Below are 26,615 nucleotides of genomic sequence, written 5' to 3'. Positions count from 1 at the left end.
CATTATAGGATGTTTAGCAGCATCCCTGGCCTCTACCTATGCATGGGTGCCAGAAGCCCCTCCCAGCTGTGACAACCAAAATATGTCTCCAGGCATTGCACATGTCCCCTGGTGGGCAAACCTGCTCCTGGCTGAGAACTACTGACTTAGGCAGCGCTTTTGGAACTTGGTTTAACCGTGACCTTTCCCAGCACCTTCTCCTGGCTCCTATGCCTATGGGCCCCTCCTTTGTGTTCCAGTAGCCCCTGATACTCACCCCAATCAAAGCCTTCGCCCCCAACTCCCATTAGTTGGTTTACTTGTATTAGTTCCCCATGCAACTCCTCAAGGACGGGAGTCTTGTTTTATTTATGCTTGAAACCTCGGCACTCAGAATAGGAACTGGCACATAATAGATGCGGTGTCTCTATTTGTTGGGCAAATGAACAAACAAGTGTGTCAACCAGAAGAGGTGATTCCTGAGCTGAGACTTGAAAAACATGTTTCTACCTCTGAGCCAAATACACATTAGGTTTGACCGAATATCAGAACCTTAGGCAGATTTCCGTTGCCATTTGGAGTTCACTGTCGATGGTGGTTATTCAATAAACTGCTTTGGCAAAAGCAACAGAAACCCCAACTTAAACCATCTTAAAACCTGAATGGGATAAGTTGTTTACGGTAAATCCAGGCATGGTTTGGTTGAGGGCCCAGTCTGTTCCTCTGCATTATACACAGCTCTGTGTTCCCCTGTGTGTTGGCCGCATCCACAGGTGGACTCTGGTAAGAAATCCCAGGCCTCATATCTACATCCTGCCTGGACCAGTGCAAGAGGGAATTCTCTTTTCCCAACCTCCAGACAAGGTGTATGGGTGTTACTCTGACTGACCATCATGTGCCAAGTGTCCACCCCTCCGTAAACCACTGTAGCAATGAATGCAGGGAGATTACACTGATTAAATTAACCTGGTCTGTCCCCAGCGATGGTGCTGGGGCAGCTTAGTCCCAGCTAGCCCCCCTGGCTAAAATACAGAGAGAGAAGGAAATGGATGCTGAGGCCATCACAGTGCCTGCTACAGTACCTGCTGCTTGAGGAACACTTGTAGCTGGACTTCTTTATTTAGAGAGACAGATCTTGCTTTGTCGCCCAGAGTGGAGTACAGTGACACAATCACAGCTTACTGCAGCCCCAGCCTCCTGGGCTCAGGCAAGCCTTCCTCCTCAGCCTCCCAAGTAGCTAGGACTAGGGGAGTGACACTGTGCCTAGTTAATTAAAAAAAATAATTAAAAAAAAAAATTTTTTTTGGTAGAAATGGGGTCTCCCTATGTTGCCCATAGAGGTTGGTTGGTCTAGAACTCCTGGCTTTGAGCAATTTTCCCACCTCAGCCTCCCAAAGTGCTGGGATTATAAACATGAGCACTGTGTTGGGCATTTTAAGGAGCACACCCAACAGTCTCCTTCATGTCACTCTTCCCTCCAGTTTCATCCTGTTGTGATCTTTTTGTTTTTTGTTGTTGTTGTTGTTGTTTGTTTTTGAGACGGAGTTTCATTAGTGTTCCCCAGGCTGGAGTGCAGTGGTGCGGTCTCAGCTCACTGCAACCTCCACCTCCTGGGTTCAAACGATTCTCCTGTCTCAGCCTCCCAAGTAGCTGGGATTACAGGTGCCTGTCGCCATGTCCAGCTATTTTTTATTTTATTTTATTTTATTTTTATTTTTAGTAGAGACAGGGTTTCACCATATTGGCCAGGCTGGTCTCGAACTCCTGACCTCAGGTGATCTGCTCGCCTGTTTCTCCCAAAGTCCTGGGATTTTTACAGGCGTGAGCCACTGCGCCCAGCCCTCTTGTTGTCTTTGGTTGGCCCTTTCTGAAGGGAAAGAACAGCGTGGTGTTGTGTAATGACTGCTATGCACTGTGGGCTCTGGAAGTCCAGGCTGCAGTCAGAGGTTCATGTTTTGGACACAAGTAGAGTGATAGAGGGATTTTGTGCATCTGTCTGATTTTTTCAAGAGCTGAAGAGGCAAAAGGGCAGACTTGAGTGGATGGCAGGGAGAGCCTGTTTGTGGTGGAATAGTGCTGACTCATGGGAGACATCCTCCCAGTCTCCTTGCTGCCTGCAGTGCCAGCTCAGCTAAGATGAAAAAAAGCAGGTGATGACTCACCTAGAAAGCAAAATGCAAATTAACTTTCCATGAGAGAAAGCCATTCTTAATATGTTTACTTTGGGGTTGATTCCTTTTTAAGAGGTTTTTAATTACGACTATGGTTTCTATATTGTTCTTGAAGTTCACAGGTAGTACCGTGGAGGGGCTGTCCTCATAGCTTATGGAGCTAGGCTGCTTACGAGCTACATGAAGTTAGGCCAGTTACCTACCTATCTGCACTTTATTTTCTCATCTGTAAAATGGGGATACCAGTGGTACCTACTTTATGAGGATGTTGTGGGAATTAAATGAGTTAATGCAGACAAAGCATGTAGAAAACAGGCAGTGAACATTAGCTATTGTAACTCCCCAGGAGGGAGAGGGCGATAACTCTCCTTTTCCTGTTTCTTTTCTTTTCTAGCAGTTACTACTCTGTTTTTGTTGTTGTTGTTGTTTTGAGACTGCCTCAGTCTCTCGCCCAGGCTGGAGTGCAGTGGCGTGATCTCAGCTCACTGCAACTTCTGCCTCCCAGGTTCAAGCAATTCTCCTGCCTTAGCCTCCTGAGTAGCTGGGATTACAAGCATGTGCCACCATGCCCAGCTAATTTTTGTATTTTTAATAGAGGTGGAGTTTCATCATGTTGGGCAGGCTGGTCGGGAACTCCTGACCTCAAGTGATCCACCCAACTCGGCCTCCCACAAGTACTGGGATTACAGGTGTGAGCCACCATGCCCGGCCTGCACTTACTGCTTTGAATTGTGTCACACACCAAAGAGAGGACTGTACTCCTCCAAGGGTGCCTTTCTTCAGCATGACCGGACAAGAGATGGACTTGGTGAAGGGTGCCTGGGACCTCTCCCACCTTGCCATAGTACAAGGCCACACTTCCAGAGATGACCTTTAAGGTAATGGTTTTGCAAACACAGGGTGGGACAGTGGTTGCAACTCAAGGCAAATGGATCTTTCTCAGTAATTGAATTTCCCCTGCTCCTTAGAGAGCAGCAAGTTATGGGGGAAGAAAGACAGGAAGTTGAGCTGGCACCTGAGACTTCTGTTACATGGGGAAGATGTTTTGCTTTGAGGGCAGTGAGTAAGGCTAAGAGCACTGGAGCACCTTCTTTTATCCTTGCCTGTCCCAGTCTTCATGGTCTCAGTGGAGACTCTGATTATGGGTCATTCTCTGAAAGGATGTCCCTATTTCCTTAGAAGTCTATGAGAGACCCTTTCATGTCTTTTCTACCCACCTGAAACACAGAAACAGCTGCTGTCCTCACATCCCCATAGCCCTGGAGTGATTGTAGATCATCCTTTGGAAAGGCATCAGAATGAAATTTGAAATTTTGCTGACATTTTTTTTAAATTCCATTTGCACACCTTTGCAGAAAAGTCACCAAGCCATTATTTTGAACCCCACTGCCTGTTCTGAGGGCAAGCAATCTCACTTTATTATTAGAGAAGCTTCCGGGATGCAGGCTCATAGGAAACTGCTGCAAAGGTCTCTCTGCTCCTATACCATCATGGTCTTCTTCCCACCTGGTGAAGTGAGAACTCCCTGAAATGTGGTTTCCAGAAGCAACTTTCTAAATATGTCTCTGCTTCCTCAGTAACAGGCAGCACTTGCAGTGGGCAGAGGAGGCATTAAATGGAGAGAAGTGGCACTGTTTGTGTGGCCCAAAGGACTCCAATTGGTGGAAAAGAAAAATGGACATGGAGCCAGATACATTTCATCATGGCCAGATGGCCCAGGAATTTATCTTGCTGAAACCCCCACTCGGTCTCTGGGCCCTTGCCATGAAGTTGCATAATTTGTTCAGAATCTGTTCTTGCAGGATGGAGCTGCGATTGACAGTGAGCTGAAAATCAGGGCTTTGGGGCAGGGTTTGGAGAGGGGCTTCAACTTCCTGTGCCCCAGAAATGAAGTACCAAGGTGAGGCAAAGTGATGTTACGCCCACTTGTGGAAAGTGTGGGCTTATAAAACCCCTGTTCACTTTAGGGCTCCTAACTCAAGAAATTCTAGAATAAGTGGCCTCAAGAGCCCTTTATCCCTCTTCGTTAAGCCCATTCTAGATAAAACTGTTTCATTCATTTTAGACACATGGGAATGTCTTTTACTGTTAAAGACTTTTGAGCAGGAATTCTCCAGACTTTTAAGACTCATTTCCACTCATTCATTCAATGAGTATTTATTCATGTTCTACCACACGCCATTCTGGGATGCAGCAGGAAACATGACAATGTCCTGCCTTCATGGGGCTTATCCAGTAGTCACCACTTATCCGTGGTTTCAGTTACTTGCAGTCAACTATGGTATGAAAATATTAAATGGGAAATTCCAAAGATAAACAATTTATACGTTTTAAATTGTGTGCCATTCTGAGTAGTGTAATGAAGTCTAACGCCATCCCACTCCATCCCACCCAGGACAGGAGTCTTCCCTTTGTCCAGCTTATCCTGGTCAACAAGGATAAAGTCTATGCTACCCAGATGTCAGTCACTGTCGCAGCATGCCAGTGCTTGTGTTCAAGTAACGCTTATTTTACTTAACGGTGGCTCCAATGGGCGAGAGTGATAATGCAATTCAGGATATGACAAAGAAAAGCTCTCTAGTGCTTCCTTTAATAGGTGAAAGTTGCTGACTTAGTAAGGAAAGAAAAAAAAAATTGTATCCCAAGGTTGCTAAAATCTCTGGTAACAATGAATCTTTTTTTTTCTTTGAGACAGAGCCTAGCTCTGTCACCCAGGCTGGATTGCAGTGACGCAGTGACGCAATAACGGCTCACTGCAACATCCGCCTCGTGGGTGCAAGTGATTCTCCTGCCTCAGCCTCCCAAGTAGCTGGGATTACAGGCATGTGCCACCACGCCCGGCTAATTTTTGCCTTTTTAATAGAGACGGGGTTTCACCATGTTGGCCAGGCTGGTGTTGAACTCCTGACCTGACGTGATCCACCAGCCTCGACCTCCCAAAGTGCTGGGATTACAGGCATGAGCCACCGTGCCCAGCCAAGAATGAATCTTCTACCCATGAAATTGTGAAGAGTATATTGTTATAATTGTTCTGTTTTATTATTAGCTATTGCTGTTAATTTCTCATTGTGCCTAATTTATAAATTAAACTTTATTATAGGTTTGTGTGGGAAAAAACATCATGTATATAGGATTCATTACTCTCCACAATTTCAGGCATCCAGTGAGGTTCTTGAAACAAAATTTTACCCTGAGGATAAGGGAGACTAACGTATTACACTAGGGAAAACTGACAACAAACACCCACGCACATAGATGTACAGCACAGTGTCGGGAAGGCTATGGAGGAACATAACTCAGGGAAGGCAGTGGAAAGTACCAGGAGCTTCTCTGAATAGCTTGGGCAGGGCAGGGCCCTCCAGGGAGGTGACTTTGAGCAGACCTAAAATGCTGGCCCCAGGGGAAGAGCTTTCAAGGCAGAAAGTACAGCAACTGGAAGGGCCCAGACATGCTTGGGGAGCTCAGAGACCATTAAGGAGACCGGGGTAGCACAGTTCCTCTTGTTGGTAAAAAGTCTTGGCTTCAAGTTTTGCCTTTCCTTCACCCTCACATCTCATCTATCAGCAGCTCTGCCAGTTCTCTTCCAAAATACATCTTGAACTCACCAACCCCTTGTCTGTCCATGACCACCCTACCCAGGCCCCTGTTGTCTCGCTGGCCTGGGTTACGGCAATAGCCACAAGCAAGTGCTTCCTAACTGGCTTCCCATAAATTCCAGTCACATTTCTTCCCTGCTTGAAATTCTTCAGTCGTTTTCCATTGCCCTTTGACAACAGTCCAGCCTTCTTACCATGGCCTTTCAGACCCTGCGTGATCTGGACCCTGCCTTCCTCTCCGGCCCCATGTCCTAACAATTAGGGCTTCAGCCATGTATTAGGTCCATGTATTAGTTTGCTAGGGGCACAGACTGGGTGGCATGGTTTAAACAACACGTTTATTTTCTCACAGTTCTGGAGGTTATAAGTTCTAGATCAAAGTGTTGGTAGGGTTGGTTTCTTCTGAGGGCCATGAGGGAAGGATGTGTTCCAGGTCTCTTTCCTGAGTTTATGAAAGGCTATCTCTTCCCTGAGCCTTCATATCGGCTTCCCTTTACACATGCTGTGTCCAAATTTCCTCTTCTTAGAAGGATCAGTCCTTTTGATCCAAAGGTCCACTCTAATGACCTCATTTAACTTAATTACCTCTGTGAAGGCCCCATCTCCAAATACAGTCACATTCTGAGATGCTGGGAGTTAGGACTTCAACATAAAAATTTTGTGGGGGACATAGTTCATTCTGTAACAGTCCTTTCTTTTTTTCAAGCACTACCAACTCTCTCTCACCTCTGGGCTTTTTCATAAGCTTTCCTACAACCATCACATGGGCAACCTCTTCTCCTCCTTCAGGTCTGAAAACATGGCACCTCCTCAGAGAAGCTTTCCCTGACCATCCACAGCAAGCTAGCTATGTCAACCCATTATGTTTCTTTTATTATGGGAAAATTGACATATGGTAAAAATGTACAGGTTGTTAGTATACAATGTGATGAGCTTTGACAAACGTGTATACCCTTATAACCACCAAACCAATGAAAATACCAAACGTTTTCATCACTCCCAGAAAACTCCCTCACTTTTTTTTTTCAGTCAATACTCAGCTCACCCGTAGGCAACAACTTGTCTGATATAAACCACTATAGTTTTGCCTAAACTTCATATAAATGGATTTATTCAGTATGTACTCTTTTGTGTCTGACTTCTTTCACTCAAGACTCATCTATGTTATTGCATGTATGAGTATTTTATTCTCTTTTATACTGGGTACTATTCCGTTGTATACATATAATACTATTTGTTTATCCATTATCCTATTGTTGGACATTTGAATTGCTTCCAGTTTGAAGCTAGTATGAAAAAAAAAAAAACTGCCATAAGCATTTTCATGTGTTTTCTTAACAAGTGTTTTCATTTATCTGGATAAATATGTAGGAGTGGAATTTCTGGGTCATAGGGTAGGTATATGTTTAAGAAATTACAGTCAAATTTACAAAGTTTTTGCATTGCTGCCCCTCCCACTAGCAATATAACAGTTCTAATTCTAGTCTTCAACCTCACCAACATTTGTTGTTATTAATCTTTCTCATTTTAGCCATCCCACTGAATGTGAAATGATATAATTTCCTTATTACTAATGATGTTGATCATCTTTCCATGTGTTTATTGGACATTTTTGTGTCTTCTTTTGTTGAGGTATCTTTTCAAGCCTTTTGCCCAATTTCTAAATTGAGTTGCTTGTCTTTTTGTTATTCATTTATAGGAACTATTTATATATTGTGGATACAAATATTTTCTTGTGGTTGGTAGCTTGTCTTTCCATTAGTTGTCTGATAAGATAGTAGTTTTAATTTTGAATAATACTTAAAGCTACAGAATGTGCCCCAGGACTAAATTGTTTTGGAATATCTTTTAAGAAGAAGATACTTGGGGTTCCCAGCAGGGCTATAATTTCCTTCAAGTTTGTTCTCATGGTGTTTCAAAGAGAGGATGAAGTCATGTGGGTACTTAGCCACTGTGTGTACCATCCTAGATGTGTTGGACTGGTTCACTCATTTTAAAACAGCATTGAAAGAATTGCAGGTGCTTGCTCTATCCAGTGGCCACCATGAAGCACAAGACCAGGGGCCCATATATGGAGGAGGAATGGCTTAAATGTCTTCTAAATACTGTGGCCTTTGCTGCTGAGTTCTGATACACCATAACTCTCCAAAACTATAATTACGTGTATATCCTCTCACCTGGTAATTCTTCTAGAATTGAACCTAAGGATAAACTCATGATTATATGCAAAGTTCTTTTTTTATTAATATTATTTTTGAGACGGAGTCTCGCTCTGTCACCCAGGCTGGTGTGTAGTGGTGCGATCTTGGCTCACTGCAACCTCCGCCTCCCGGGCTCAAGCAATTCTCCTGCCTCAGCCTCCGGAGCAGTTGAGATTACAGGCATGCGCTATGTCACCTGGCTAATTTTTGTGTTTTTAGTAGAAGCAGCATTTCAACATGTTGCCCAGGCTGGTCTCGAACTCCTGACCTCAAGTAATCCACCTGACTTGGCCTCCCAAAGTGCTGGGATTACAGGCGTGAGCCACTGCGTCCAGACATATATGCAAAGTTCTAAACACAAGGATACTTATTCCAGCTTTGTTCATATAGTAAGATATTAGGAAAACATCTAAAATAGTGGACTGTTAAATATGTGGTAGCCTAAAAACTCCATTTATTAGAATACTATGAAATCCTTAAAGTGATTCTCTATAAATACATTGTTTATTCATGGAGATACTTACTTACAATATTGTTGATTTAAAAAGGTTTCAAAATACTGTATTAATGTAATGCCATTTTAAAAAACCTTATATATGCATGCATATATAAGTGTGTGTGTTTACATATATATATATATATATATATATGCCTACGTATATATGTATATGTGTGTATGTATTCTGTTTATAAAATCATGACCCAAACAGCTTGGTCTGAGAGAGTATCTAAGTCAAAAGAACTCTGCCAACAAAAGTAGTTTTTAAATACCTCTACTCCTTTACTTATATTTTTATATGTGAGAAGGCAAGTACATTATAGTCAGTAAAACATTCTAAATTCCCTTAATTCCTCTCCCATTCACATGCCACACCTGCTTCTGCACCTCTCTTGAAAATCTCACCATAAAATTCTACAGCCCACACCTCTTCTGCCTCTCATTGCCCATCCCCACTTCCTGGTCTCCATCACACACACAATCTGTATGGCAAAGCGTGGGCTCTCCTTGGAAGTGGAAGAGGGAGAAACTGACCTGGGTCAAGCCCACACTCTCTATAGTGGCCTGGGGCAGTGGGGAGGCCGTTGGCAGTTCTTTAGTATTCATAGGCCGTTGGCAGTTCTTTAGTATTCATAATCCTCATCCTATTTCATATGCGTAGGAAACATCTGGAGGGATGTGCACGAGGTCAAAACGTTAACAGTAGTTATTTCTGGTGATCGGATTAGAGTAGATTTTAATTTTCTTCCTTTTGCTTATCTGTGTTTTCTAATTTCCTACCATGAACAGACATTCCTTGATGAATATTTTTAGAATTTTTATTGAAGTATATCTTGATTAGTTTATAAAAATAGCTTTTTGAAAAAAAATGAGTTTCTCAGAGCTTTTCAAGAATGGGAAGTCACAGAAGCAAGTATGGTCCATTCCAAGTTAAAGAGGTTTAAAAATAAATTCTCTGTCCCAGATACGGCCCCAACCCAAGCCAACTGTCAGCCAACACTGGGAGGTCTATCTTTGCTCCTGTCTCCCCTCTTTTGTCAAATAAAAGCAAAAGGCATTTTCAGAAATGTGCCAGTGAGGGAGAAGGGTTTAGGGCAAGTTCAGCCAGTCGATGTGATATCTCGTATCTGAAAATGGACACAACTGCAGAGCTCTGAGAGGCTGAGTGAGGAAACCCACGTGGAAAAGGCGGCACAGAGCTGGCACACCACAGGTCCGTGAGTCAATTTGAGCACCTGTTATGTTTGTTCATTGAACAGACAGTTACAGCTTCACCTCTGGACAAGGTCCCGGAATGGGGGCTGTGAATACAATGATTAATAAGACACTGACCCAACCCTGAAGGAGTTCCCAGTCTATGGGAGGAGATAGATAACAGCAACAATAATAATTGCAGCTGATGTTTATTAAACAAATGCTGATGTGCCAGATACTGTGAGTGCTTCGTATTTATACATTGATGCTTTTCATCCTTATAGTAATCAATAAGGTAGATTATCTCAATAAATATTTTATCTTCTTTTCTGGTCATAGAAATTTGTTTGACTCTGTCAGAGCCCACAGCTATAGTATGGTAATGGATCTGTTTATATATAGAGAGTGGGTAAGAGCTTAGGTACCGGAATCAAACTTTCTGTGTTCAAATCTCAGCTCTGCTAATTATGGGCAACACATTTGTCTTTCAGTGCCTTAATTTCCTTGTCTGTAAAGTGGCAATATTCATAGTTGTTACTTTATAGGTTCTTATAAGGACGAAAAGAGCCGAAATGTATGAAGTACTTAAAACAGTGCCTGGCATGTAAGCTGTTGATAAAGATAAGCTGCTGTTATTGCTGTTGCTATTATTCGTTTCCTCCCATTGACTGGGAGCTCCTTGAGGGCTGGGTCACTATCTTATTAATTATTGTATCCATCACCCCCAACCCAGGGCCTAGTACAGGGTTGAAACCAATAATTGTCTGTTAAGCAAAAGGCAAACTTATCACTATTCATATGTTTTAGTTGGGATGGGAGGTGCAGGGGATGGTTCCCTTCATGAATGGATGTCAGATTTCCCCAAAGATGATGATAATAGGAGCAGTATGGCATCTCCTAGAGCAAGTAGAGTCCAGGAAACATAAATGTCAGACCGTAGTTCAATTCTCCCATTTTACAGATGAGGAGCCTGAGGCTTATGGGGTTCCTGCGACTTCTTATTGTCATGCAACTCATTAACATTGGAGGAAATGTGTTAGGGAAAGTGGGCCTTTTATCTTAACCTCAACTTCCACCTCAAGGGTGTTATAAATAAAGTTTCAGTGCTGCAAAAGAATTAGCACTTGAATATAAAAATTTTTTTTTAATTCTCAGCAAGGCAAGTTACTTCTATAGAAGGGTGCACCCTTACAGATGGAGCAATGGTGAGCGCACACTTGGATAAGGGAGGAGAAGCGGTTCTTATCCCTGACGCACATGGCCCCTGCTGCTGTGTCGTTCCCCTATTGGCTAAGGTTAGACCGCACAGGCTGAACTAATTCCGATTGGCTAAAGAGTGACGGGGTGAGTGGTTTGGTGGGAAAAATGGTTATGACAGAGCAGGTAATTGGAATGAGTCAGGGTGGAGTAGGTAATCAGAACGAGTCAGGGTGGACCAGGTAATCGGAATGAGTCAGGGTGGACCAGGTAATCAGAATGAGTCAGGGTGGAGTTGGTCATTGGAATGAGTCAGGGTAGAGCAGGTAATTGAAAAAAGTTTCTTTATGAGGAAGTTAAGTTTAAAAGTAGAAGGCAAAGAATTGAACATACTGACATACTGACTCTTTGAAAAGAAATTTAGAACTTATACCTAACAAGGGGAAGTGGACAGAATTTATTTCAGTTTAAGTTCACAAAGCTTGATTAAATGCCAAGTGCCTGTGCTAGGCTTCTGAGAAACAGAAGTGAAATGGCTTCAGGGAGTATCCAGTCTTGGGGAAGTCACACTTTAAGCAAATCCAAGTGTGATGAGAGGAAGCCCAGGTATAATGAAAGCTAGTCTTGTTTCTATCTGTAGCTATCGAGAGATGATTGGTGGCCTGATCAAGCCTGTTGAGAGCATACTTGGACCTTCCAGTTAAAGGGAACTCCCCATGCGGAATGGAAACCTTATGGGGGAAGCAGAGGCTGATCTCCATTCGGGGGTCATGGGGTCGGTGGAAGTGGGAGCCTGGAGAAAAAGTCTCTACCTTCCCAGCAAAGGTAGCACTTACATATGTGTGTATATGTATAACACATATGTGCGATGGCCTAGCACTGTTCCCTACCAACCTTACTGAAAGAACTCACCCACCCCCAGTACTAACCCACCCCAGGGCTCTTGGGGCAGTGGGAATAGGGAAATGTTGCTACGGAGGATGCTTTTGCCCTAAGGCACAACTATAAATTCATGTGATAATAGATCTACCAATATGGCTGGAAATGCATAGCACAGCTTAGGGGTGGGGAAATCGTACCTCAGCTCACCCCTGTGCTGTTAATCTCCCACCTGGGAGCAGTTTAGCATTGAGCCTCCGTTATGTATCAGGGAGACTCTGGATGTCGGGAGGAAGGGCCTTGTGTGGCTAGCAACTGGCATGAGCAGGACATTGTCATGAGAGGCAGTGCCGTGCTGCAGGATGTGTGCGGGTCAGGAGCTGGGAGCAGGAGCCTCTGCCATTGCCTGCCTCTGAGTAACTTCAGATAAGTCACCTCCCCATATGTAAAATGGGGCTTGAGTTTAGTGATCTCCTAAAGTCCCTTCTGGCTCTGCAATTCAGTTTTGAATGTTCTATGCATTGTGAAGAACATAACTTTCAAGAGTTGCATTTGCTGTTGTAGAAGGTATCTCCAGGCAAAACCACATCTCAACAGGCAGATCTGCTGGCTTTCAGGAAGCATGTTTCCCAGTCAGTGACCTTAAGCCTTTCTCTAAAGAGCCTCTAAGAGCCGAAGAGCCCCAATGTGTCCCCCAGCCCAGGGGTTTGGGGGTCATGCACCCAGGCATGAAATGTCTTTGAGTTCTTGTTTATGATTGCAAAGGTAACTTTACATTCTACTCCAGAATCTGTCCTTGCTTTTATTAGTATAAAAATGGTACATATTTTAAATTACTTACTGTAGATGTTTGTTGATAAGTCTAGACTTAGAGGCTGATAGAAAACCTCACTTTTCGTCTTGAACTTTAGCCAAGTCCTAACTCTAGGAGATAAGATGACAAGAAATGTGTATTTTTTGTGTGCTTTCTATATTTTCACTTTCTTCGCTAATGAGCATGTATTAATTTAATGCTAGAAAGGTAAATATATTTTTTAAAATGAAGTATAACACAGTTATGACCTTCATGTGTAATATTTAAGGAGGGAAGGACTCCCCATTTTGGGTGAATTCCCTCATGACATTTACTTGCTGTGCTTATTTTATGCATCAGGGTGCTTTATACATAGTAATTACATGGAAATATGTGCAATTGAATGAATAAAGTAATAATGATGATTATGATGATGACAGCAACTAGTATTGTTTTTACCATGTGCTACTACTCTAAAATCTTTAGATGTGCCTTTATTTAATCATTATAAAAGCCTTTGAGGCAGTATTATCCTCATTTCACAGATGAGGAAACTGAAATACCAAAAAGTTAAAGTAACTCTCCTGGTTGGAATGTTTTGAACACACTGTCTTTTATCTTCTTTGTGCACCTTTTATTTCTGGCTATTGCTATGGCATCTGCCACAAGGCAGCAGCCTCCCCGTATCGCCTTGGCGGTCCCTATCTCTTCCCTTTTGTGTTCTTGCACCCTGAGATTCATGCATGTCCAGACTGGTGGAATAAACTCCTACAGGCATCCCCACCTAATGATGGCAGAGAAGCCTCAGAGCAAGAAAGCAGACACTTATGAAGCAAGCATTCATTAGCAGGCAAGCACAAGACCATCCATGCAGCCTGTTCTGGAAGCTTATGAAGTCCCAGCTGTCTGCCCACCCTGGTACTGAAGGTGCACACTGAATGAAAGGTTCAGTGAAGAAAGGCAGGAGAATGTTCTAGATCAGTGGATTTCAAACTTGAATGGGCATTGGAATCTCCTGGAGGGCTTATTAAAGCACATATTGCTGGGCCTCACCCCGAGAGCTTCTGATTGCGTACCATGCCTTAAGAGCCGTGATCTAGAAGCAGGATTTTGTTATTCTCTCTGATAACTAGCATCAGGCAATCAGCACTTCCTTAACCAATGGCTGGAAACAGGACCATTTAGGGAGTGAATCTAGAATGCTACCCCTCTGGGTGTAGATTACAAGACATTCCAGGGTCTTATACCCGAAGGTGTAGAGGTGGGGAATGTCTCTAAAATATTTTAGAGAGTACCATTAATGTCATCAGTGAAAGCCATTTCTCAAGTCTGTTACACTAACAGGCAAAGCCTGCAGCGGTGGTCAAACTATGGGCAACTGAAGTACACACCGATACCCAGAGTGTGGACTTCCTGATAGAGGACACTGACTACCCCACTAGTGTGAATTCCTGGATAGGGTACGTAGAATATAATTTAAATTAGCACAGATGTATACCAGCATCTGTTCAAGTGAATGTTTTAGAGTAAATTGCAGAGCACCTTCATGGGAAGGAAAGTTAATTATCACATCAATGAGCTTTGTTTCCTCCCACAGACTGAGCCTGAAATCATAGAGGAAACCAACATTGACAGAGTTCATGAGCCCCGGGGCTATTCCAGGTCTCGGCAGGTGAAAGGCCACTCGGAGACCTCCACGCTGAGCTCCCAGCCATCCATTGACGAGGTCAGGCAGCAGATGCACATGCTGTTGGAGGAGGCCTTCAGCCTGGCGTCCGCGGGCCACGCAGGCCAGAGCCGGCACCAAGAAGCCTACGGCTCAGCCCAGCACCTGCCCTACTCGGAGGTGGTGACCAGCGCTCCGGGGACCATGACGCGGCCCAGGGCCGGGGTGCAGTGGGTGCCGACCTACCGTCCAGAAATGTATCAGTACAGCCTGCCTCGGCCGGTAAGTCATTCATCCCACCCGCCTGCCATCATTAGGTCAGTCTGCCCAGTGAGTTCCAACAGGAGACTCAAGAGCAGGGGCTTCTACAGATAAAAGCTTTGGGATCTGGAGATGAATTATGCTGGGCCCTCATCCCATCATCCCATCTTCCACCCATGATCCAAAGCCTAAGCTTTTGACTCCTGTGGGCAATCCCTTCTCTCCAGCCATAATGTATTTTAGAATGAATTGCCTTTTCTAATATCCCTCCTGTAAATGGCTGACCGTGTTCTTCACGCACTGGTGGTTTCCTACACTTTCAAGCCTGAGACCCACTTTAAATATCAAAAGGCATCTCAGAGCCACATGCTAAGGGGTTGTGTGGCCTGGTGGTTAAGCGCACAGGCTTTGAGCCAGGTGGCTCGACTTTAAATCTCAGGTCTACCAGATGAAAGTTGACAAAATCAGAATAGAATCACTTGTGTTAAATAAAATTAAATGAAAAATTTTAAACACCTGACAAATAGAGCCAGGGAAGGCCAGGAAGGGAGGGTTTTCATGCATAAATGCCTAATAGCAAGAACTATCACAAAAGACTGCAAAAATCACAATCTTGCACAAAGGCCATTGCAACCTTATACACACAAAAAAAATACTTGTGCGAGGACATCTGTCCAGCAACTGCCTGTCCAGGCTTGAACTGGTACCACACTTGTCATTGATTTTTGCAGCCAAGAATAATTTTCTCAAAACAATTATGCAATCCTCCCTATTTTTCCTTTAAAAACTTTTGTCTTCCTTTACCTCCCTGAACACAGTTTACTATGGCATGGGTATTCCCATTGCAATACCCATTCCCAAATAAACATCATTATTTTTAGAGACAAAAAAATGTCTGTTATTTAGGCTGACAGCCACTTCCTGGCTTTGTAACTTGGGAAAATTACTTAAAGTCTTTACAAATGAGAAAAATAAGCTACTTTCTAGACTTGTAAAGATTAAATGAGTTGTTGTATGTAAGGTACTGTAAGAATGCTTGGTACATAGTAAATGCTATAAAAATATTAATCATGGGTTGGGCATCGTGGCTCATGCCTATAATCCCAGCACTTTGGGAGGCTGAGATGGGCTGATCGCTTGAGCTCTAGAGTTCGAGACCAGCCTCGGCAACGTGGTGAAACCTGATCAAAACAAAAATTAGCCAGGTATGGCTAATATGCGCCTATAGTCCCAGCTATTTGGGAGGCTGAGGTGGGAGGGTTGCTTGAGCCCAGGAGGCAGAGGTTGCAGTGAGCCAAGATTGTGAGACTGTACTTCAGCCTGGGTGACACAGTAAGACCCTGTCTCTGAAAAAACAAAGAATAATATTGTGATTATTAAGTAGCAATTATATTTCCATATTTGAAAAAACATCCAATGACTGAAAGCTTCTGTAATTTACACTTGATCTTAGTCAAAAAACCAAGAAGTTGTAAGTTTTTGTGATTTAAATCACAATTTTAATTAGTTTGCATTTCATTCATCACCATAGCATCTAAAATATATCTTTTAAAAAAGACATAGTTTTATAAACCATAGACTGTGATAGATAATGCCTTGTGCATGTATAGATGCCAGATTCTGGGAATCTAGGATGAGTTCTGGGTTTCAGAGAGAAAGGCTTAGACAACCAGATCAAGTCTTCCGACAGGTAAGAAGATGCGATGGCCCATAGCCGTCGTATCTCAATTTTGTAAAACCATCTAAAAAAAAATCCATCGTGGGTCATATGGTGAAAACTTAAATGGTTCTGTTTGTTATACTTGTGGCTTAGTGTTTGTGGCAAGGACAAAAACATCAGCATTATGTATATTTTATAAATGAAGCCACCTACAGTGGAAAAGGACTGTGAAAAACCAGAGAGATGGGTCATCAAACTAGAACTAACCTACCTACCTACCTTCCTTCCTTCCTTCCTTCCTTCCTTCCTTCCCTTCCTCCCTCCCTCCCTCCCTCCTTGCTTCCTTGCTTCTTTCTTTTCTTTCTTTTCTTTCTCTCTCTCTCTCTCTCTCACCCAGGCTGGAGTACAAGTTCAGTGGCACGATCTCGGCTCACTGCAACCTCTGCCTCCCAGGTTCAAGCGATTCTTGTGCCTCAGCCTCCTGAGTAGCAGGGACTACAAATGCATACCACCACACCCAGCTACTTTTTTGTATTTTTAGTAGAGAGGGGGTTTCACCATGTTGGCCAGGCTGGTTTCGAACTCCTGACCTCAGGTGATCCACCCGACTTGGCCTCCCAAAGTGCTAGGATTACAGGTGTGAGCCATCACGCCTGGCTGAACCAGAACATTATTAAAGGCAGTTCTTTTGTTATTAAGGTTTCCTTCTTTATCAACAACCCATGAGGTCCATATTTTCAGGAAAGGAGAAAATAGCTAACAATACAGAGTATAAATAATGATTCTTAACCCAAGCTCATACAGAGTCCTTTTGTGCTATGATAATGTGGAAATCCGTAGAAAAGGTGGCAATTTAGAAGGATAACTGTGATTACTTTCTGTCTTCTAAAGAGGAGGCGCTTTGAGCTCTGCCGGAAGATAATTGGAAGCTGGTGGTGTAAATACACTAGGCCAGGTTAATGGCATTTATATCATGGAAAAGGTTATTGCCGGCGGCCTGGGATTTCTGCAGTGCAGTTCAGGAGACTCTTGATCATATTTTACCCGTTAACTCTGTGAAGAAATTGGACTCCACACATCTAATGTCCAATCCAATTTTGCTAGCAGTCATAATGGATCTGTGCCAAGCAGAATGAAAACATCCTACAGTCTTCCTGTTGGTGACAGAGGAGGGGATTTCAAAAAAGACAACCGGGCTAACACATCTTCCCCACTAGACTCTTTACAGATGGAATTAATGGTAATAACAATAACAGCAATAGTTGGCATCTATTGAGCTCCCGTTGTCTACTGGACACAGCTAAGTGCTATGTAGAAATTATCTCTTCTAATCCAACAGCCACCCTATGAGATCAATATTATTATCCCAAAGTACTCAATGAGGAAACTGAAGCTTGGAGAAGTAAAGAAACTTGCCCAAGTTTAGGCAGCTGTAAATGGCAGAACTGGAGTTAGAACCTAGAGCTGCCTAACTTCAAATCCCACACTCTTTCTACCCGCTGGCCAAAGTGAATTATAGGGACATCTTCCAGGCTCTGATGAGAACTTGAATATTCAAACTTTGGAGTATAATCTTCTTATAAGGAAGCTTACCCAAGGCTGGGCCTTGTGGCTCATGCCTGTAACCCCAGCACTTTGGGAGGCTGAGGTGGAGGATGGCTTGAGGCCAGGAATGTAAAACAAGCCCTGAGCAATATAATGAGATCCTGTTTCTACGAAAAAAAAAAAAAAAAAAAAAAAAAAGTTGGCTGGGCCTGTAGTCCTTGCTACTTGGGAGGCTGAGTTGGGAGATCTCTTTGAGTCCGGGAGTTCAAGGTTGCCTTGAGCTATGATGACACCACTGTACTCCAGCCTGGGTAATAGAGCAAGACCTTGGCTCTATTTAAAAAAAAAAAAAAAAAGAAGAAGCTTACTCAGTTGGAGTTTTGTCTGTTCTTATCATTGCCCTAGTAAGGGAGGCATCTCCATTGGGGTAAAATTGGGAATTTTATGGTCTTTTTTTCCTCCTCTCCTCATAAAAATAAACAACTCCCTCCAAGCCTTTGTTAATGATGAAATATGCAGATATATCAGCTATGACTTCCATTCTGCCACAACACTTGGATTCAAGAAATGTTACATTTCTACACCTGTAGTTCCAGCTACTAGGAGGCTGAAGTTGGAGAATTGCTTGAGCCCAGGACTTCAAGGCTGGCCAGGGCAACACAGAACAATCCCATCTCAAAAAAAAAAAAAAAAAAAAAAAAAAAAAAAAGCAAGCAGGAAGGGGAGGGGAGGGGAGTAAAGGAAAGAAAGAAAGAAAAAAAAGGAAATGTTACATTTCTTGTGTTTCTCCAAATCAATTTGAATCTGTTCTGAACTCCCATCTGGTCCAGGGCATGCCAGTTATTCTGGGGCTTCTTCCGCCTCTGGTTATACAAAAGTCATTGGTGGTTTGATGAAGTGAGGACACCAGAAAGGAGTGGACCTACACCGGTCACTGTTGACAGGGCGTGGTCCAGCTCACAGGAGTCCTTGAAGGCAGGCCGTTCTATCATAGCTGGGCCAGATATGATTCTATCTATCTGGGCCAGATTGGGAATAGGGCTGTCTGCCTTGGAACTGCCCTAAGAAATCCTCCCCTGTAAGTCACCTACCTCTGGCAAATGAGTACCCTTATAAGCTTAGAAAAATCCTTATAGTGAGTAAAATCCACAGTTTATACAGCAAGGCTGCATGATAAGGGAGAGAGAAGGAAGGCGGGAGAGGAAGGCTGAAGAATCCTTAGCCCTTAAACTCAGATAGGCAAGAAAAGTAACTTTCTTTTTCTGTGATCCTCTCCACGTGCCAGAAGCTCAGTCTCAGTTCAGGCTCTTCCTCCGTATTTTCTGGGGACCTACATGATGTTGGGTAGGGGGAAGGCTGCAGTGTCTGGTCCCCGTTTGTCCTCATCTCATCATTCCGGCTAGTGTCCCTGAGAAGCCCTTGTTCCCACCTTTTCTCGGGTTGCCCATCCAGGCAGAGCATAGCTGTATCCTCTTTCTCCTACTCAACACACCCTCACCAGATTCTTCCCTTCCTTCCTTCCATGCTTGTGTGTGTGTTCAGGTGAGCTCACTCTGTCCCTTGCTCTATCATTCTCTTATTGAAGCACACGTGCACACACACGCACCTGCTCCTCTCCAGCGGCTTCTTTGCCACCACACAGGATTGTTAAAGGCACTTCTGGTCTACGTCCATACCACCATACTCTTCTTCTCCTGCACCCCATGGAGGGAGGGGGAATTCTGTGCTGTTGCTGATTCCTGGCGTTTCCTAGAGGCAGACACAGGTCCCTTGTCTTTCAGATTCCCCAAATTTTGATGGGACTTATGTCCTCTCCTCCACCTCTTCCCCCAGGGTGAGACAGGACAGAGGGCTCATTTTCCAAGCCCACTGGCATCTAACCTTTTGCTTCCTCTCTGGCTCTCCTTCCTATCCACAGAGTGTAAATGTACCTCACTTCTTTGAAATCTCGTTTGTGGCATCAAACTGAGTGTTTTAGGACTTAGGTATTCAAAATCCTAGGTTCTTGCAATTTAGTAGTTTTGGCTTATGAAACTCTGATAAGAAGAGGCAGGCGGATCATAGGTCAGGAGTTCAAGACCAGCCTGGCCAACATGGTGAAATCCCATCTTTACTAAAAATACAAAAATTAACCAGGCATAGTGGTGGGTGCCTGTCATCCCCAGCTACCCAGGAGGCTGAGGCAGGAGAATCACTTGAACCTGGGAGGCAGAGGTTGCAGTGAGCCGAGATCACATCACTGCACTCCAGCCTGGGCAACAGAGCAAGACTGTCTCAAAAAAAAAAAAAAAAAAAAAAAATTGGCTCTTGTGCCCTCCTCAGTCTTTTGTGCCTCCTTCCCTGGGGCAGGGAAAGGGCCCTAGATTAGAAGAACTGTGGAGGAAAGATGACTATGATTACTGGTTGAGCATCCCAGATCTGAAAATCCCAAATCCATGTCACTTTTTGGATGCCAGCATGACACTCAAAGGAAGTGCTCCCTGCAGCATTCTGGATTTTGGAGTTTTGGATTTTGGATGCTCAACCAGTGATGCAAATATTCCAAAAATCCGAAAAAAATCCAGAACACTTCTGGTCCCGAGCCTTTTGAATAAGGGATTCTCAACCTGTGCTATAAGAGAATATTATTCCATCTCAGAGGGAAGGGACTATCACTTATTGAGTACCTACCATGCGCCAAATATTACATTCATATATACAATTAGTCTTTAAAACAGGCTTTGAAATGAGGGCATGATACTTGCACCTTCATTACCTAATAAGAAGGCAGGCACAGAGAAGTTAAGTAAGTTGCTCAAAGTCAAGCAGCTGGTAAGGATCAAAACCAAGATTTAATCCCAGATTTGTCTGACTTAGGAAACCCACATCCTGTGCAGCACTTCACCCTGAGCTCAGATTTGCGAGGCGGTGTCCTTAACTGGCTGTGTGATTTTGCACAAGTCAGTTTACCTCTCTGGGCTTCAGCGTCCCCATCTGTTAAGGAAAAGGATGTGGTCTGTGTGTCTCCTGCTCTTCCCAGCTTGAACCTTCTATGATTTCCCATGAGAGGCCTTGGAAGCCTCATCAGTAATTATTGATCAATTGACAGATCAAAATAAGCGCTGGGTTTTTACTTTAAAGTTAGACTTTAATTACCAAGCCCTCTGCCTTCAACTAAATAGGAACTATCCTGTAGAAGAGTCTGGCTCCTGCACGAGGATGTGAAGTTATTTCTAGCTGGACATTGTTCTGCCTGGAGCAGGGTTCTCAGGATCAGCACGATGCTGTGGGAGGGCACCATGCAGAGGAACCCAGAGTAACTACCAGCTGTGGAAAGATTGGAGCATCCACTCTGCCCTGGGGCTAGCTCACTGGCACTGGACAAGGGCTTCTAAGGAGGATAGGTTGACTTTGCCCTATCAATGGCCTTTCCCCACTAATGCAAAGCCCAAGACCCCTTTACCAGTCCTTCCAACCTCAGGCTGTCCCCTGCAGCCTGTCACCCCTGTAGTGCCACCCTGGAGGTTTATCTTTACCAGATCCCTCCTTCTGGGGAAATGCATATGCACAGGAGGGACCAGCATGCACTGGGGCTCGTCGGGTCTCCCTCTCCACTTTGAATGCTAGAGAGTATGGTGCTGACCCGCTTCCCTCATCCCCTCCTGAGGGACACTCAGCACCGAAACTTCAGACTGTGGTCCCCTCCCCTCCCCTCCCCCTTCCCCCTCCCCTCCCCCTCCCCCTTCCCCATTTCCCCCCTCCCCTCCCCTTCCTCCCCCTCCCCTCCCCCCCCACCCCCCTCCCCTCCCCCTTCCCCCCTCCCCCTTCCCCCCCTCCCCTCCCCCCATCCCCCTCCCCCCCTCCCCCCTCCCCTCCCCCTTTCCCCTCTCCCCCTTCTCTGTCTCTTCTCTGCCCCCCCCTCTCCCCCCTTCCCCTTCTTCTGCCGCTCCCTCCCCCCTCCCCTCTCCTTCCCCCTTCCCCCTTCTCCTCCCTGCCCTCCCCTTCCCCCCCCTCCCCTCTCCCCTTCTCTGTCCCTCCACCTCTACCTCCCCTTCTCGTGCCCTCCCCCCCTCTCCCATCCCCTTCTCCTGCCCCCCCCTCCCCCTCTCCCCCATCCCCTTCTCTGCCCTCCCCCTCCCCCTCTCTCCCCCATCCCCTTCTCTTCTGCCCTCCCCCTCTCCCCTCTCCCCTCCTCCCTCCCCCCTCCCTTCGCCCCCTCCTCCCCTCTCCCCTCTACCATTCTCTGCCCTCCCCCTCCCCCCTCTCCCCCTCTCCCCTCTCCCCTCCTCCCTCCCTCTCTCCCCTCCTTCCTTCCTTTCTTCCTTCCTTCCTCCCTTCCATGTTACAACCAAACTTCTAAGCCCAAAGAGTGCTCTCTTCTAGTCACACACAGCCTCCTTCAGCCTCGGAGACCTGCAACCCGACTGCCTTCAGTCCTGAGTCTTTGATCTCCTTCCTGGCCAGAGGGCAGGGACTGCAAAAGACAGGGTCCTTAGGTGTTCCTCACAGCCAGCATCATGGCACTGGAAACTTAGAGCCTGGCAACAGTTTCATGCAATAGCTTCCAATGGATTCCTGTCACAGAGCAGCCAGGAGAGAGCCAGATTCCAAATACATGAGACAGGGAACTAGAAGGCAAAGACAAGAGGACTTAGAACCAGGGGGAACGTGCACAGGAATGGGTAGAAGACACCGGGGGAGGATTCCTTCAACTCATGAGCACGTGGCACAGGCTGCCACCTCTGTGTTTTATGTGGCTCCCATGGCTGCCCTGGGACCCTGAGGATACAGCCCAAAAGGGACTGCCTGATCTCCTGTGCCATCTTGCTTTGTACCTGACAAAATCTTCAAGAAGGGAATTCCCTTGCTGCTTGTCAGAAGTTCAGAACTTTTAATGGGTTCTCTTGGTGAACTGCTATAGGACATCCACAGGCATAGAAAGCCTTTTCTTGGCTGGGAAACTCTGCTGACTACAGAATAAGGCTTCCAACAACCTGAGATAAAAATAGGTTGTCTGTCTCCTCCGCTGAATAGCATGAGAGGCCAGAAGAGAGAAGAGGGGCTGTAAATCTCCTTTGTCTATTTTGGGAAAGAAGTGCCTTACTTGGTTTATTGATAATCATGAGGGTAAAGCTGGAAGGACCTCCAGGACAAGGATTTGCTAACTGTCTGCAGAACTTCAGGGTTCAGGAAGGTCCTCAGGAGGTCATTAGACAGATAAGTGAAGGGCCAAATTCACCAGGGCACTTCCTCCCCAACTTCAACCAGAGAATCTGCTTTCATCTGTCTACGTATTAGGGTCTGCTGGAATGGTGTCATGGCTAAAGAAACGTTTGGAAGCTTGTGAGACAGACCAATGCCTTATTTCACAAGGAAAGCAAAACAAAACAAACCAAAACAAGGTTCAGAAAGGCTGAATGACATATCCAGAGAAAGTGAATGGCTGAATCAAGATAACAGCATGAATTGCCTTACTCCTTGTTCACTCAGCATTCATTTAGAAAATAGTTACTTAACATGGCTAGGTGCAAGACACTTTGCTTGGTAATGGACGACTACTGTAATAAGACAGACACGGTTACTGTACTCCAAGGCGTTTAGGATGTAGTGGAGCTGAAGATTTGGTTCCCTGAATGCTGCCTTTGCATACATTGTTTACTGATGCTCAAAAAAAAAATGGAAGTGCAGCATAGTAACGTAACTTTCCATATTGATTCGTCAGTACTTCTGGATCTGGGCAGATGTTTTCTTTCATTCTTGTTCTAGAAAGGGAGTATTGCTGACACACTTCTAGGTTGACTCCTCTCTGAGCACTTTGCATTCTATGTCTTCTGGGTGCTAATGAGAAGCCATTTGTTAGTGTCATTGCCATCCCTTTGTAGGTGATATGCCTTTTGGGTTGCTTTTAAGATCTTCTCTTTGCCTTTGGTATTCTACTGTTTCACTACAATGTATCTACATGTGTGTTTTATTTTATTGATCCTACTTGGAATTATTAATTTACTTATATATTCTGGAAAATTCTTAGCCATTGCTTCTTCAAATACTGCCTCGCCTTTGTTTTCCTTCTTCTCTCCTTTGGGACTTTGGTTAGCTGTATGTTAGACCTGCTCATTCCATCCTCCATGTCTTGTATTTCTTATGTTTTCTATCTTCTCGGCCCATTGTGCATCATTCTTAGTAATTTCCCCAATTCCATTTTCTAGTTTATTAATTCTCTATTTGTGATTAATCTATTATTTACTTCCTCTACATTGAATATTTTTATTTTAATAATCATATTTCACTTCTGAAAGTTCTATTCTTTTTCAAAACGGCTAGATCATTTCTAATAGTATCTGTCTGGTCAATTATTATTATTTTTAGACAGAGTCTTGCTCTGTCGCCCAGGCTGAAGGGCGGTGGCGCAATCTCGCCTCACTGCAACCTCTGCCTCCTGGGTTCAAGTGTTTCTTCTGCCTCAGCCTCCCGAGTAGCTGGGAGTGCAGGCGCGTGCCACCACGCCCAGCTAATTTTTTGTATTTTAATAGAGATGGGGTTTCACTGTGTTAGCCAGGATGGTCTCGATCTTCTGACGTCGTGATCCGCCCGCCTCAGCCTCCCAAAGTGCTGGGATTACAGGCGTGAGCCACCGTGCCTGGCCTGGTCAATTATTTCTTAAAAACATTTCTCACATTGTTATTTTTTGTCTTGTGTCTGGAAATTCCGAACTCTAAAGTCCTTAAAGATCTCTTTTCTGGTGTGTTCACGGTCTTAATCCTGAGCTCCATTTGCTTCATCTTAATCTATGCTAATCCTGAGAGACTACTTTAGGGATACTCTCCTCCAAAGAGGATTTACAATTGCTTCTGCCTGAGCTGGGAGCATTGCCAGCCATCCTCCCTCCCTAGAAGGGACCAATGCTAGCCTCCTTTTGTGTTGGAGGTGAGTGCCTTGGGTTCAGCCACCTCAGCTCGTCCTGTTCCAAGGCTCAATGTCTTCATCAACTGTCAATATGGCATTTGTCTTCCAGGCCACTTCGCCATTTGTATTTGCTTACCTTCGGCATTCCCACCTCTGGTTTCAGCTCATGGTTTGTTTTAGTTTGCTGAGGTGTGGGGTAGGGGAATGGTCCTTTGGGATTTCCCTGCCATCTTGCAGTTTCACACTGCATTAAAAAGTAGGTTTAATCCTGGACCTCGTTGTTATTGAGTGGTTTGGCCCGTATGAAGATGTAATCTGCCATCATGCTGGAGGGAGAAGACCTCATTCCATTGAAAGAATCCTGTTTGTGGATCCGCTGTGCTGCTGTTTTTTGGTCCTGATACCTTCAGGTTTAAAATCCTGTCATCTTCCTCCTCGAGGATCTGATGGGCAGAATACCTGAAGAAAGAAACGGATGAGAAGCACAAGTAAAGCTTTGTCTTCCCAGAGAACATTTCTAGATTTTCTCTTGCTAAAGGAGGTTGTGGCCTGGCTCCTTCTAATCCTGTCTGACTCTGTCTGTTTTGCTTTTATCCTCTCACATGTTGATAAAAGTCTTCACTTTTTTGGTGACAGTTCTAGTCTTTTATCTTTGAATAGCGCTTTATAGATTGCAAGACACACACACACAGACTTACCTGATCTTCTCAGCAGCCCTCTGAGCAAGCATTGTTGTACCCATTTCAGGAGAGGTCCAGAAAGGTCACTTGAGTTGCCGAAGGACCTAAAGTCTGTTCATTAGAACCTTTGCACATACCTCCTGACTCCAAATCCACTGCTTTTCTCCACTAAACCTGCTGTCTCTTGAGAGAAAGTAAAACACAATCAACGATTCATCCATTTAATCATCTAATATTTATTGATCACCTGTTATATACCAGGCACTGTTCCAGGTATATAAGGATATCTCTGACAACAAAGCCCTTGCCCTTATTACATTCTAGTTGGTGGCAGATCATAAATAAACAAGCAACCATATAATGTCAGAGAGTGATCATTGCCATAATGAAAAATAGATAAATGGAGCTCTAGGGGAGTCTGGGGCTGGATGAATGAAATGAAGCGTGGAGCCCTGAGAAGAACAGTGAGGAAGGCACCCAGGTGGAAGAAAAGCCCAAGGTGAGACAGAACTTGGCATGCTCTGAGAACGGTTGGAGGGCCCTGTAAGTACAGTGGCCCCAGCGAGGTGGAGAGTAGTGGGAGGTGCAGTAGAAGAGATGGCTGGAAACATGTTAGGGAAGATCTTAGAAAAAGGTCTGAATAAGGAGGCAGAGTCTGATCCTTGGAAGTTTGCTTCCTCCTCAAACAAGAAGAACCTGTGTGCTGATCGACCCTGGATATTAACAATGCTCCCTGAATTGCTTGTCTCTTTCACAGGCTTACAGGTTTTCCCAGCTTCCTGAGATGGTCATGGGCTCACCGCCTCCACCCGTACCTCCCCGGACTGGTCCTGTGGCTGTCGCTTCTCTCAGGCGGTAACACGTTCCTTTCTTTGTTTTGTTTGGAATATTCGGAAAAGGGTCAGTCCTCTGTACCCTGACCTGACAACAGCACCATCAAATTTCCTTCATGCTCCACCCCATTCAGGGTGTGTCACCTGTACAGACAGCCACGTGCCTGTGGCATCCCAAGTACCATGAATGAGCAGATCACGGTGCTTTTGTGCTTTTTAACCAGAAAGTTCTTGAGAATCCACAGTTAAAGAAGCCCAAGGTCAACTGTCCCATACCTGGAAAGCCTCAGACCCTGACCTTGAACATCTAAAAATGACTCCAGCTCAGACCACCACAACAGCTGCTACCAAAAGTCCCTTGGTTATGTAAGGGTATTGTCTGAGAAGCCAGGGGGGGCAGGCATGTCTGGGTACCCACCCCAACTCTTGACTTCCAAGAGGGAGAGATTGAAAACGTATGAAGTCAGATATCTCAATCACAACACATATGTTAAGCATGTTCTTTGCTCTATGAAAATATAACGAGTGCATGTTTTTAATAAGGATGGACAAGAAGAACAAAAGCCCTGAGCACTGGGA

General features: G+C 44.7%; 1 protein-coding gene across 1 annotated transcript in view; it reads left to right on the top strand.

Moving 5' to 3' along the window:
* KIAA1549L (KIAA1549 like) overlaps positions 1 to 26,615 on the top strand; it is a 291,343-nt gene that overhangs the window by 247,318 nt on the left and 17,410 nt on the right. Inside the window, exons 17-18 of the mRNA XM_030918141.1 lie at positions 14,107 to 14,457; positions 25,961 to 26,058. Coding sequence (XP_030774001.1) covers positions 14,107 to 14,457; positions 25,961 to 26,058 — 449 coding nt within the window. The remainder of the gene's footprint in view (positions 1 to 14,106; positions 14,458 to 25,960; positions 26,059 to 26,615) is intronic.

This window comes from Rhinopithecus roxellana, chromosome 15 (assembly GCF_007565055.1).
Source record: "Rhinopithecus roxellana isolate Shanxi Qingling chromosome 15, ASM756505v1, whole genome shotgun sequence".
In the NCBI taxonomy this organism is placed as follows: domain Eukaryota; kingdom Metazoa; phylum Chordata; class Mammalia; order Primates; family Cercopithecidae; genus Rhinopithecus; species Rhinopithecus roxellana.
The sequence above is the reverse complement of the archived record's forward strand: the minus strand, read 5'-3'. Positions and strand labels throughout refer to the sequence as shown.